Source organism: Borostomias antarcticus (assembly GCF_949987555.1).
Source record: "Borostomias antarcticus genome assembly, chromosome: 3".
Taxonomy (NCBI): Eukaryota; Metazoa; Chordata; class Actinopteri; order Stomiiformes; family Stomiidae; genus Borostomias; species Borostomias antarcticus.
The window spans coordinates 5,507,736-5,522,761 of NC_140236.1; the positions used below are offsets into that span (position 1 = coordinate 5,507,736).

Consider the following 15,026-nt stretch of genomic DNA (forward strand, 5'->3'; position numbering starts at 1 on the left):
CTCTAACTAGGCCAGCTTGATGGCAGTTGATCAAGGCGGGATTATAAATAGATGAAGGCTATAAACACAATTCTAGGAGGTGTTTGATCCTGCTTATCAGATAGGATTTGCTTCATTTCAATTAGTTTCATCAGATTAAGAGGATGACACACACAGAAGAACGAAGGAGAGAGAGAGAGAGAGAGGGACTGGAGGAGGAGAGGAGGTCTGAAGAAAACATTCTGAGAAAGGGAGAGCAGAGACAAGACAATAGGAGAGTAGAAAGGGAGACAGAGAGACATGTAGCAGTGAATATGAGGCAAAGGGAGCGGAAGAAGTGGATAAGATACTGTATGTAGCAGGAGATGTCTGTAGAGGAGAACAGAAAGACACTTGAAGCCGGTGATGGATAGATTGAAAAGAGAGCAAACGTAAGAAAGCAATAAAGAAAGGCGGATTGGAACGGAGAGATGGCAGAGAATTGAATTTGAGACCTTTTAGGATGAGGCTCTCTGACGACCAGAGAATAAACAGCAACTTCAACAGGACCAGTGGGAGGGGGCTAAAGACATTGGAGGAGGAGGAAGAAGGGATGAAGGAGGGAGAATGAATGAGAAAAAGATGGAGAAGGGGAGGGAGGTAGAATAGAAAGGACTCATGAGCCAGGTGGAAGTGCAGAGCAAAGACAGATCATACAGAGAGGTACACCGAAGCAAATGATTCCTCTGTGCAGAACAGTGGTGAATTGGAGAACTGAGATTAACAAGGAGAGAGAGAGGGACAAGGCCGACAGAAAGAGAGAGAGAGAGAGAGAGAGAGAGAGAGAGAGAGAGAGAGAGAGAAAGAGAGAGGTGACAAAGAACAGCGTCAGTGAGAAACAGCTACAGCTTGACAGTGGTGAGCAAAAACACCAGGAGAAGCTGTAGCTAACCAGAATATATCTCGGTGGTGGTTGATAACACAATACTGTTGGTATCTAGAGAGAAGAACCACGCATTAAAAATGCAGCTCCTCTCTTGGAATTCCTCATAATGAGCAAGTTGTCATTTTCTTTTCTGTGTGGAAGAAAAACAGGGGGGAGGAAAGAGAGTGGGGTGAAAATAATGTTAGCGAGGAGGAGAGGAGACAGAAGCAGCAGGGTGAGAATGGGGAAGAGACACGGGATGATAAACAAACAGGATGACAGATACGGGAATGGGGAGGATGAGAGAGAAGGGATGAGAGAGAAGGGTGGAGGAGAGGAGTGTGGAGATGGATAGAGAAGGGGAATGAAGGAATGGGAAAGGAGAACAGAAAGATGAGAGAGAGAGGGAGAGAGGGAGATGGAGAGAGAGGGAGAAGGAGAGAGGGAGAGAGGAGAGAGGGGGGAAGAAAGAGAGAGGGAGACAGAGAAGAGAGAGAGGGAGAGAGAGAGAAGGAGAGAGGGGAGAGAGAGAGAGGGAGAGAGAGAGAGGGAGAGAGAGAGGGAGAGAGAGAAGAGAGGGGGGAAGAAAGAGAGAGGGAGACAGAGAAGAGAGAGAGGGAGAGAGAGAGAGAAGGAGAGAGGGGAGAGAGAGAGGGAGAGAGAGAGGGAGAGAGAGAGAGAAGGAGAGAGGGGAGAGAGAGAGAGGGAGGGAGGGAGGGAGAGAGGGGAGAGAGAGAGAGAGGGAGAGAGAGAGAAGGAGAGAGGGGAGAGAGAGAGGGAGAGAGAGAGGGAGAGAGAGAGGATGAAAGCTGGAGGCAGGGAGACAGGGACAGGAGAAAGAATCAGTGACCACAGAGGAAAGGTAGACTAGGTGGAAGAAACACAGAAGCAAATGAAGGAAGAGAGGGTAGAAAGAAGGAGAGAACAGAAATATAATGTACGGAAAGATACATCACTGGCTGATTCAAATAAAGGGAAAGTAGATGGAAGTGGTATGAAGCTGAGAAGAGCCAGATTGGAGCCATACTGTACCAGAGACAGTAACGTTAGGAAAGGAGGAGCCATCCCAGATAGCAAGCGGATGTGTTATGATTCTGGGCCATATATGGCCCGGAACTAAGCCACAAGTAAGTAAGTAAGTAAGTAAGTAAGTAAGTAAGTAAGTAAGTAAGTAAACTTTATTTATATAGCGCCTTTCACAGTACGAATGCACAAAGCGCTTTACAATACAAATAACACATAAAAAGGAAGAAAGAGCGACATACAAAATGCAATACGACATACAAAATACAAGGCAATTACAAAATACAATACCAGGGGAGGGGAGGGGAGGGGGCCAGATCTGGCCTGTATATGGCCCACATCCGCTTGCTATCTGGGATGGTAGATGTCTCATCTTGAACAATAGATGGGAGTTATATGTTATATATTTTTCAGATCATCGTGATCAGATCATATGATTTCAAAGAAAATAGGAGCTTCACAACAGCGTCCTTTCAAAGTACGAAGCGTCTGGGCGTCCCCGAAGAATGGGGTCTGTACCTTTAAATGTTCCCATGATCCTCCGCGGTTAGTATAGTTGTCGGTTTTCAGATAAGTTTACTAATAACTATTCAAAATAGCTGAATTAGAGTGTGGAGTTTAAAATTTATCATATGCAACTATTACGACTCAAAAGTTTAAACTGAATAAATTTTCAAACCGTTAGTGAGGCTTGTATTCATCTCTAGACCCTTTATAAGCCCACGCATGCACTTTAAACATCCGGGCATTCAGAAGACTTGTACGCTAGGCTACTGGCTGAGAACTGGTTTCTCCATTCCTTGCCTAGGGGAAAGTCCCCGGACACATAGCAGAAACTGCTCTGCGTGATTGCAGCCATCGGCTTGTGCGTTACTGACTGTAGCAAAGACGTTCCTCGGAGCTGAGCTTGGTACTCACAGGCCGACTTTGTCAGTGCGATAGGAATGCAAGTAGTTCTAAGGCGTGAACAGAACGGGGCTCATTCTCCGAATGCCGTTTTCTTCTTCTGCCTGTTATAATAATGTTATAATAATGGGCATAGGCATCAACGATCATGTTCCTCCAGGGAATAGGCCAATCATTTGTCAATCCAAATCAATTCCATAGCAACATAATTTAATGCTGAGGAACTACGACGAAAGTGAGAAAAGCATACATAAATAATTTCTTTATATTTTAATGTAAGTAGGCTATGAGCAAATTAGCACATATTCTTGTCTTTGGCAAGTGGACATGGTATAAGTAAGGTTAAGAGATAGCCTAATACACTCCGAAGTAGGCTATGCTGTTATCAAAAACAATGCACAGCGCGGGGGCTAACTAGCCTACCTCGGCGAAGTGCATCACATTAGCCTAATTTTCGATAACAGCATACCTCGGAGTCGGTCGTCGTTAATAGGCTACCCCTTACGTATTAACGGTAATAAATTCTAGCAACCCATTTCCCCACTCTACAAAGACTAATAGTCTACATGAGGTAAGAGCGTCATCTAGTGGATGTAAGTTGGACACGCACGCTTTTGCCTGGTTGTTGGACTGCTGGGTTTATCGTGTCACGTTTTATTTTATGCTTCATTTGATGGCCCACAATGAAACCTGGTATGAAACACGAAATGATTTTGTGTCCATGGTTTGTAATATGGTCTCTTTAACTCTTTGAAATACTTACTTCATAGGTGCTACTGATAACATTTTCATGTAGGCTAGACGAACAAGACTATATCCACAGAGCTTGTAGAAGGGTGCGGAATAAAAATATCCCGATTTTAAAAAAAATGTATTTATCATTTAAAAAATGTTGATGGGTCCGAAATGAATGTTGTGTTTATCACCTCTAACAAGGCTCGTGAGCAGAATTCTACTGCCCCCCCCCCCCCCCCATGTTCTGCATGGTAGAACAAAGAGAAGCGACACCCCCCTGAATTTCCACCAGGGGGCGCGCCTATGCTTTGGGACATTTGTTTGTGACACGCTTGCATCAAAGCACACGTGCCACAACCTCACACCCGGCACAAAAAGATGAAAGCGTCACGTGGTGGCCCCGCAGAAAGCTGGCGGCGACCTACTTCCTCCCCCACCCATCTATCCCATCATTCAGTGGGAGTGGGTGGAGGCTTATCATCATCCTCAGGAGCGGTCAGGCCTCAGCATCACCACATCAGTCTCCGCGCGCTGTCTGCCTCCCGCTTGTAGGGAAGAGGGAGGAGAAAGAGGGAGAGAGAGAGAGAGAGAGAGAGAGAGAGGGAGTGAATGATAGAGCAAGAGAGGGAGAGAGATAGAGGGATTGTGAGAGAACGTGTGAGAGAGACAGAGGTAGAAGGAGGAGATACTGTAGAGAGAGTGTGTATCAGGGGATTAGTGACTGTGCGTGACCTTGGGAGGAAGAGAAAGGGAGGAAAGAAACAAAGATAAAGGAGGGAGAGAGAGAGAGAGAGAGAGGGGAGGGCAGACAGGATGGCGGAGCCGGAGCTGAAATTACGGAGCAGCCGGGAGAGTGTTAACAAGGCACTGAGCCAGGAGAAGATGGAGGGTAGGTGTACGGCTACAGCACACACACACACACACACACACACACACACACACACACACACACACACACACACACACACACACACACACACACACACACACACATGCGTACGCTTGTGCTGTGTCGATGCCACATGATGCACGACTGCATATGGGGGTCCTATCCCATATGCTACAGCATGGTTCGGTGATGTAACATTGTCATCTATTTCTTCATGCACATCTACCTGACTGCTCCTTAGTGGGTGTGATGGATGTTTGGGTTGCTAATGGAAATGTGTGACTTCCTGCTGTGCTGTAATAGAGACTTGATTTGATTTGTTTGATTTGGCACGTGCTGTTTAATGGAACAGAAATGTTAAGTGTGTCTATTATAGAACTTGTAAACACGAGCACGAGGTTGGGCACGCATACACACACACACACACACACACACACACACACACACACACACACACACACACACACACACACACACACAGACGTGTCATGTTACTGCCCCACCGGCTAGTGTACATCTTAAGAGCAGTGGGTGTCTGCATAAAAAGTAATGGCTCCTGTTTTTCCACGTGCATGACATTGCATGTCAGTGTGGGATGTTTTTCGTGTGATTTGAAAATAATCATCATCACACATCCATGTCCCACTCCGAATCCACCGACAAAATGTGACGAAGCCCCGTATCGGAAATCTGACAGCGCCCTCTTACCCCTTCTTCACTTATTGCCCAACCCCCCCAGTGACGCCAGAAACGGTCCCGGACAAGGACTGCCCGGTCCTGGACAAGCCCCCGTCCCCCTCCTCCTCCTCCCTGGCCGCCCCTACCGCCGCCGCCCCCACCGACGCCTCCGCCACCTCGCCGGCCGTCGGGGGCAAGATCGAGCTGAAGCGCAGCATCACGCTGTTCAACGGCGTGGGCATGATCATCGGCACCATCATCGGCTCGGGCATCTTCGTCACGCCCACCGGGGTGGTCAAGGAGACGGGTTCGGCGGGCTTGTCGCTGGTGGTGTGGTCCGTCTGCGGCGTGATCTCCACCATGGGGGCGCTGTGCTACGCCGAGCTGGGCACCACCATCACCAAGTCCGGCGGCGACTACACCTACATCCTGGAGGTGTACGGCGAGCTGGCGGCGTTCCTCAAGCTGTGGGTGGAGATGCTGATCATACGTCCGTCCTCCCAGTACGTGGTCTCGCTGGTGTTCGCCACGTACCTGCTGAAGCCGCTCTACCCAGAATGCAGTGTGCCCAGCAGCGCCGCCAAGATCATCGCCTGCCTCTGTCTGAGTGAGTGGACAAGCGACGACTGTAGAGAGATATAGTACAGTACGCCTGTAGAGTATGTGTTGTATATTTCTGATGCATCTTCTTCTTGTGAAACAGAACTTCAAGGAGTCCAAAATCGTCGAATCATCAATTTATTGAGCATGCCTAACAGGGCCAAAACTAAGGCAATACTAAAGTTCTTTCACAAGGCGGCCAGCTTATATGTCCTGGCTTCAGGCCAAACATCACATGACAAACAAATTTGCATACAAGGGATATAAACATGATCACAAACGGTCAACTGATGTTCTGAATGGTCAAGGTGTCAACTGGTCTTTGCATCAGCTGAGCTCTTGCCCCCCTTCCATAGACAATGGGGCTGCTTGGTCCTTCCTGGGATCATGTTACAACTGTAGGCTAACTGACTTCTTCTTCAGAGGTGTTATCTTATCTTATATATCTCTTATCTCTTATCTTATCTTATCTATTGACTCAGGGACAAAGGAATGTTGACTTTAGGACAGGACATATGTTGTCACTAACCTGTTAAGCTACTTATAATAACACAGTTCTACTTAAAGTGAAGTTTATTCATTATTCTTAATAAATTGATTACTACATGAGAGTAATACAAATGTATTGATGTAATACAGTATAAAAATATACTACATATGTCATACTGTATACTGTACCTGGCCATGCAGGCAAAGTAACGATCCATTTTATTCACAGAAAAACAACACAGAACATCTTGGGACGATAAAAATGTTCCCCTGTGTCCCCTCCAGCTACTCTGACGTTCGTCAACTGTATTAGCGTGCGAGCGGCGACCAAGGTCCAGGATCTCTTCACGGTCTCCAAGCTGCTGGCTCTGGTCATCATCATCGTCTTCGGCTTCATCCAGATCGGCACAGGTAACCGCAGGCCACGCCTCCCTCCGGGTCCAGGCTCGGCGCCGTGGGCGGCTCAGATGGCTTTGCCGGTGAAGCCGTTATGCAAAAAGAAAACCTTCTTGTTATTTTGATCGCTGCAGGGGTATACACACACACACACACACACACTCACACACACACACACGCACACACACACACACACACATCGACTGCGGTAAATTCATCACTATACTGTACATCACTATGGTCGCCCCAGGCGGATAAAAGGATGAACCAGTCAGCTCATGCAAAGCGTATGCAAGCTCACCCTCTGAGTGGATTGAAATTTGGGATAACAGATAGCAGATGATATCTATTTGAGGTCACGTGACTCGTGATGCTAGTGTTTATGGGCGATGAGTTCTTTGTCAGCATTTCGTCTGACTCTTGACTGCTTTATTGTATGCAGTACATTTAGCTTTAAGTGCTAGCCTACTATGCCATGTCCAGTTGATATTGGTCCCTGTGGAAATGTATTGATTTGTTGATTGATTGACCTGAAGCGGAGGGTTGAATATTAAATGGCAGGGTCCAGTACAACAAGAGGATCTCATTTATATTCATTCAAATTTCTATAGATTATATCTCCAGTTTGCCATCCTTTTTTCTAAGGGATGCTCTCGAATATCTGAACTTGTACACAAAGAGTGGAATATCTGTGAGATGCGACAGTGGACACCACATAATTCCATACTGTACATTACAGTCATCATCCGAAATAACAACATACTGTAGCTTTATAGAGTAGATCCTGTCCACGCCGTGCGAGGCGGCGTGGACAGACAGCATGGCCATCTTTTCCTCCGCGCTACATCTGCTCACGCTGCGAGGCCACGCCGAACGCCATTGTGCTCCACGCGGGGTTGCCATGGAAACTAGCGGCAAGCACGCCGGCTGCCACCGAGGTGACTGTGTTCTCCAGTCACCCAGGCTTGAAGGAGAGGGGGGGGTTACAATGAGAAAATATGCATGTTGAGAATGGGGTATTGCCGTCATTTTCATCTGAAAAGAGTAGGTAGACAAGACGGTTGTGGTGAAACTGGTACCCAGTGTTCCTGTGAAGCACGTGGAAGAGCCAGTGTTTTACAAGAAGAACTCCATCAAGCGTGTTTCATCATTCGTGTTTCTGGGCTTACAGATGTTTGGGGGATAAGTGAGTGGATAGAGGCTTTTTATCATCAAAACGTCTCCCTCCTTGTTCTTAAAATATCAACTCTCAAACATAATTATGTTCCAGCAGATTAGTAGAATGCCCCTAGGTTAGTCTGGGGTGTGCCAAAGCTTTGGACTAATTTCTTCCCCAAAATGTCACTTCTGTCAGCGTATTGCATGAGTACTGATATTTGTTGTCTGTTAAAGACTTGCATCACCTCAATTATGATCAAATGTGTGGGTCTAGGGATATACAGAGTAGGCAACATATTTCCTCACAGTGAAACTATCAATTTTACTCAAACAAACCATATATTCTATCTTTCATTCAGTTCATTTGTCAATATACAGTACATGTGTGGCTCTTTCTTCTCTGCGTCCGAACAGGTGACGTGCCATACCTGACACCAGAGCTGGCATTTGAAGGCAGCAAATGGGGAGTTGACAACATAGTGTTGGCTCTATACAGTGGACTCTTTGCTTTTGGAGGCTGGTAAGGCCTGTATAACATGAACACCAAACAGTGAATCAAAACAAAAAATACTTTTCTATTCTAGGGTCTATTCTAGATAGATTGTGTGTTTCAATATGTGACCAGATGTTGTATACTAACCAGTTACCTGCTCTGTTCTGTCCCCTGTCCCCTAGGAACTACTTAAATTACGTGACTGAGGAGATGATCGATCCAGAGAGGTGACTTGTATGTGATGAAGGTTGTGTTGAGGATTTTTGCAGAGTAACACCATCTCTGTAAATATCTATGCTGACAGTGGCTATGCACATGATTGCCCCTTACAATTTCAAAAAGCTTGCTTCCAATCTGTTATGCATGACCCCATTTTCAGAGCGATAGTAATATTATGTGACACATGAAAGACCCCCAGAGAGCAGATGCAGCTGTATTTCTCTTTAACTCTGTCATTCAAGTTTCTCTTTTTAAAGGTACCGAATTCTGAAAAACACGTTTTCAGTGCTTGTGCACGTGGGTCTCTGATTAACACACAAACTGTGAAATAAGATTCAGTTAGTTTTTTTGTGATCTGCCAAATTCTGAAAACTCCTGTTCTGATGTTCTGATTGACTTATTAGAATTGTACCCCCCCCCCCCCCATCTGAAAAAAAAGTACCAAAAAATTGTTAACTAACCAATCAGAAACATCTGCTGCATTTGCCTGGGATGAACTTCTGGAGGCAGGGATGGTGAGGGGGAGGGGAGCAGCAGCTCATTTGCATTAAAGCTACAGACACAGAAACGGCACATTCAGAACAGGACTGAAACGGAGGGGTATAAAGGCATGATTGAACGCTTTATCTGAGCATATTAGGGGACCTCTAATATCATACTCTTATCATATGATAATCATATTTGGCATGCTAATGAATGGCATGAAATGGAACACAGATTTCTTCAGGCCACTCAGTTCTCTGCGCACTCTTGAGTGAAGCTGAGCGCTTTTGATTGTTGAACGTTACTTGAATGTAATCCAATCTGACTGGCCGGCAACATATGGGCTCTCTTCTCCAGGAACCTCCCTCTGTCCATCATCATCTCCATGCCCATCGTGACGGTGGTGTACGTTCTAACCAACCTGGCGTACTTCACTACCATATCCCCCCAAATGATGGTGGAGTCTCAAGCTGTTGCCGTGGTAAGGAGACGCTGTAAGAAGCAATCGAAAATACCAGACCTGGGTCGATGACAATTTGAAATCATTTCAATTATTGATCTGTGTTTGATTGTTCTTTTCTGGCACAATGGGATCAATGGTCTGTTCCCAAAAATGCACCTCTGCCCAGCTGAGGCGACTGAACGGATTTCAATTAGTATTTTGAAATGTGAAAAATCCACACACATACTAGTAAGCATTAGCATGATAATAAAAATTGATTTCAAAGATTTTTCTGTTCCATGTTCCAGAGCTTTGGGGAGTACCACCTGGGCTACATGTCTTGGCTGATCCCGGTGTTTGTGGGTCTGTCCTGCTTTGGAGCTGTCAACGGAAGTCTCTTCACTTCAGCACGGTGGGTGTCTGGCGTGTGTGTGTGTGTGTGTGTGTGTGTGTGTGTGTGTGCGTTCGTGTGTGTGAGAGGGAGAAAGCGAGAATGTGGTGTGATGTCAAGCTTATGCAGCTTGATACACTTAGTCTTGTTTCAGATTTAACGAAAACTTAGTATAATATAAACCGACATACAGTACAGTGGCATCCGAATGATCTGTGTTTCATTCATGGCATGATACGATCGTGATTGGCTGGTTACCTCTCGCCTCACCTCATAGGCTGTTCTACGCTGGTGCTCGAGAGGGTCAGCTCCCTGCTGCGCTGGGATTGGTCCACACTGACCTCTTCACCCCAGTGCCCTCCCTCATTTTCACTGTGAGTTTCCCAAAGACACTGGCTGAAATGACATCCATCAAATTTATATTCAGAATTTTTGTACAAAACATAGAAATCATTATCATCAACACAGGCACTGTTCCTCCACGGGTCATTCGATGAAAGGTTCACCCAAACAAACATCATCAAACAAACAAACAAACAAACAAACTGAAGAACAACTGAAGAAACGGCATTTTTCTTTTCACCATATGTCTATCTAAAGATGGGTACACTTCCTGTGACCCTCAAGGTGTATGTGTGATACCCCGTGAAGAACATCTGCACCGCCGAAGGTGTCTGAAGGTCCGAGGACAGTATCACGGTGCGTTAAAACCCACCTGTCTCTTTGCAGTGTTTGCTGTCCATGATGTACGCCATCTCCCAGGACATCTTCTCCGTCATCAACCTGTTCAGCTTCTTCACCTGGCTCTGTGTGGGCATGGCCATCGCTGGTATGCTCTGGCTGCGCTGGAAGAAGCCAGAACTTAGGAGACCCATCAAGGTAGCCCCTCAAACGTATTCTTGGTCTTCAATGGAGATGGTTCGGACGACTAAGCTTGGATATCGATCGTTAATCATGTCGATCTCGAACCAGAGGACCTGCGCTAGGCTATGACACTAGGCTTCGGCTCAGTGGGTTAACACAGTCTTGTGGGAACACAGGAGATCTGAATGTCAGAGGTTGGAATAGGGCTCTGTTGATGGCCAAACCCCATTGTTAAAGAGCGTTATTGAATTAGCCAGAGGAAGCAGAGAACAATAACCGTTCTGTGTTGCAGGAAAGCGTGTTTGTTGTAATAGTGTGTCCTTTCCTGCTGGCTACATGCTGGACTGGGAACATTGCTTTGATGTACCTTCTGCCTTTTATCTTCCTCTTGGCTCTTGATAGCATCAGCCCACATATTCTCTAAGAAGAGCTAAATAAAAGCATCTATTATGGGTTATTTGTGACTTTGTTCAATCTAACATCCTCCCTGCAGATCTGTGTGTTCGTCCCCATCACGTTCGTGCTGGGCTGTGTCTTCATGATTGTGGTGTCCTTCTGGGCAGCGCCCTTCGAGTGCCTGGTAGGCAGTGGGATCATCCTAACAGGCATCCCGGCCTACCTCCTAGGCTACAAGTGGAAGAAGCCCCATGTGGTCAAGAAGGTCCTAGGTGAGCTGGTCAAACTGTGCCATAACATGGTTGGTATCTGTGCATTTGTGCTGTATTGTACTTACTGTTGTACGCTACTTGTGATTTCCGATTATGATTTGTGATTACGCCTACATTGCTGTGGGACATATTTACAGAGGATTTTGACGAATTTCAGAACATTTGAACTTTGTGCATAATCTGTCCGTGCCACTGGTACAATACGTTTGGTTCAAGGGAAAGAGCTGAAGACAACAACTTGGTTAATATGAACCTCGTGTCCTCTGTCTTTTCTCTCCTCAGAGGTCTTCACTATGTTCTGCCAGAAGATCTTCATGTCTGTTCCCGAGGAGCGAGAAAAGCACGAGTCAGCTGAATAGTCCCGTTTCAATTCACAACATCTGGAGAGTCAATGTGTTGATTTGAACATTGTATGTTTCGACCATGTGTTGCTTTGTGACGCAGCTCTGTGACTCTTGGTGAAGTAGGGTTTAAATGAATGTATACTTTGGTGTACAGAACTTTTATTTTTTACTTATTTTCGTACTAAATCTCTTGCCCTGGCCCTCCGTCCAACCACTCAAACTGAAATTCAGCTCTTGAATGAATTGTGTTGCATAGACAGACTACTGTACCTGAGGAGGGATGCAGTGGTTGGAAAAGGACCATGGGAAGACAGAGCACTAACCCCTATTAATTCTGCAGAAAAGCTAACAATCAACTAGCCGTAGCCTATCATAGTTGTACTAAATATCCTTAATACAGATGGTGTGTGTTGAATTCAGCTAAAATTCACGCCACAGTCAAGAGAAAACTTGCAAAACGATTTAGGCAACTAAGCATGAGAACCGTTTACCATCTACAGTGAATTACGGTCAATTTGCACTGTATCTAATGTGGTTTCTGAAAATCTGTAGTATGACCCAAACTGACACAAATGGAATTCCTCATGTCAGTCTAAACCTTGATTAGATCCGGCAATCTCTAAAGCACATTGTGTAAAGTGATGTTTTCTAAGTGATGTGTTCTGATGTGTTGCCTTAAGATTGTAACTGTGAAGTGGGTCCATCTGTTGTGTTGACTAACCCACCCTGTAGTCTGTATACCTCATTATGAAGCCAAACTGTCCATACCTAAGTCAAACGTCTTCATAATACCATAGTAAACCTCGTTTACTCTTTTAAAGGGGACATATTATGGAAAAACTCACTTTTTAATAGACCATGTTTTATGAAATGACTGGAGACACCAGCCGTGAGTAAGCCTGTCATGTTGTCAGAAAGATGCCCATCATGCTGTCACATACTCAGTACCATTTGAAATATTGTATTCAACAAGGACCATTTGTGTTTTGTATTGTTTGTGGCCAGAAAAGCACACACTGTGCTGGCAGTGCTGACGCCAACATGACCGTTTTGCTATTTTATGTACTTGGATTCTTTTATCATATCAGACCAGAGTAAATGTTGCAGGAAATTACATCAGAAGGGTTATTTCTATTTTGAGAGGAGTCTTATTTACCATACAAATGAGATTTCCAAACAGCTGAAGTTGGTAAGGGACTAGAACTCATACCAGCACAAACGTCAACATGACCCAGTATGGTTTAGTTAGGGTCCAGAAGAACTCTCATCTCTGGGACACGGTTAAAGTGATACCGTAGTTCCATCCTAAATACGAAAAAAATGATAAATATGCTTTTTGAGCTCATATTTGGTAGAAATAAAGTGAGATCGAGTCCATGTTTGTTGGCACTTCAACAGATTGCGTAATGCCACGTCCTAATCCCACATGAATGGGGAAACCATCGTTGCATTTCACAGTCTTTGGAGATTGTGGACTATCACTTTAACTATTTAAGGGTCAGGGGAGACAATGGTCTCAAAAGAAGTTGCTAGAGGAAGCACAGCTACAGGAAGGTCCGCATGAAGCAGCGCAGCGGTACAGTTTACAGTTGGGCGGAATGCATTTGAAAACTTAACTACCCATATTTGTAAGAGTAAGCAACATTATTTCGTGCCAATATGCCAGCATGAGGGAAAAACTGAAGGAGGCATCTTCATATATTATGTCCCAATTGTAATGCACAAAATATTTCAGGTGTATACCATTCATTCACTGTCGTGTAAAATCAGTAATATCCTTGATTGTATAATCAGTATTTTGGAATGTTATGAAAAAAGGCTTTGTTATTATTTTAATCTGAAGAAATGATTGTACCTCTGTGGATTAGTGTACCCTACTTGTTAGTGACCATAGCAGGTACATGTGCCATTAAACTATTTTTGTTCAAAACTTTGGTGGGTGTGTCTTTGTGGACAGATACACATTTTCACTGATAATGTGTGTGCATGTCCCTGTCTCACTGTAAGGTGTTGCAACAAGCAGTCACTGGCCACATAAAGATAACCTATCTACTCATATTACCTTCATATTAAAAGTCCAGTACCTTAGAGAATATTCACAACAATATCACAGAAAACAAAACAAAAACAAACAAATATCCAAATAAGAAAAATGGAAAAATGAGAACCTGAGAAAACAGCCTCATAATACCCTGTACTGATTCAAGATTCAAGAAGTTTATTGTCATGTATACTGAACTATACATTAACATCACAGGTTATGCTCAAGCAACTGTTCCCCCTTTGTCCTGTGTGGAAGCCAGAAGATGTTTTCCCCTGTCTGTAGATTCTGAGACAGATACCATCGACAACTGACCTGACAGGAGTTAATATCCGTCAGATTAGGAAATGAGAAAGCTCTGAGATGTGAGGTGTTGGAACCAGTGAGGAGAATATTACTGATGGAAGATTGGACAGGCAAACAAACAAACAGCATTGCCTCTCGCAACTGACTTTCCTTGGTATATAAGTTATAAACCATTTAAGTTATAAACCATTTGCAGAAAATGAACTAACTATTAAAAATGGTTTAGAAACAGTTAAAGGGTCAGTAAATGTATACAGAACAACTTTGTGAAGTTGATGTAGGCTACTATATAGGTTTCAGACCCATGAATCGAGTGGAGCCTGACAAATGAAACGTGTCTGTAGTAGCCTACAGTGACACAAATCACTGAATCACCACATGGAGGTTTGGCTTTGATTTCAACCTCATACAGTGGTTTTGTGTTTATATTCACCAATCCTTTATAATAGTTTATGCAAATGAATCATTTGCATTTATAATTGTTTACAAACATTAGAAGTGATTCCGGTATCTAATGGCTCGGAAAGGATAGTTATTTTAATGTGCTACCCATTTGCTAGTGCCTTCTCGGGTTGACCACATGGTCTTGGTTAGCTCACCTTGTGAATAAGGGGAAATGAAAGGAAAACCTGTACTAGATATATTTGTAAATGTTGTAATTAATTTGTTCCTGGTTATTTTTTTCATACTTGTGTTTTTGCATGTAGCCTACTGTAGGTCTAGTGTGCCTCAACTTCGTGATACGGTGAACACGTCTAATGCTATTTAACTGCCAGCAGATGGCGCTATAGTACAATACACGGCGCCATGGGGTTCGGGTCCATGGACAAATGAATGAGAGCCTATCTCATGGACTATTGTGACTTCATTCATCCTGCAGATAGACATGGGCTAAACCGAATATATGAGTGTTCGGATTGTTGTGCGCTTGGTTTCATGAGCACCACGATATTATGACGGTCACTTTGCTATTTCTAATCTGTCACATGTCAACTGTATGTTTGTTTGCAGTGCGTTA

At 44.5% G+C, this 15,026-nt stretch overlaps 1 protein-coding gene across 1 annotated transcript; it reads left to right on the forward strand.

Annotated features, from left to right (window-relative positions):
- Positions 1-4,360: 4,360 nt before the first annotated feature.
- On the forward strand, positions 4,361-11,676 carry LOC311330000 (large neutral amino acids transporter small subunit 1-like; the record flags this gene model as incomplete). The annotated part of the gene is made up of 11 exons (XM_084461950.1): positions 4,361-4,436; positions 5,176-5,721; positions 6,489-6,614; positions 8,172-8,277; positions 8,433-8,477; positions 9,310-9,433; positions 9,703-9,806; positions 10,063-10,159; positions 10,515-10,664; positions 11,143-11,317; positions 11,600-11,676. The coding sequence occupies 11 exons, from the start codon at positions 4,361-4,363 to the stop codon at positions 11,674-11,676; spliced, it is 1,626 nt and encodes a 541-aa protein (XP_084318076.1).
- Positions 11,677-15,026: the final 3,350 nt, after the last annotated feature.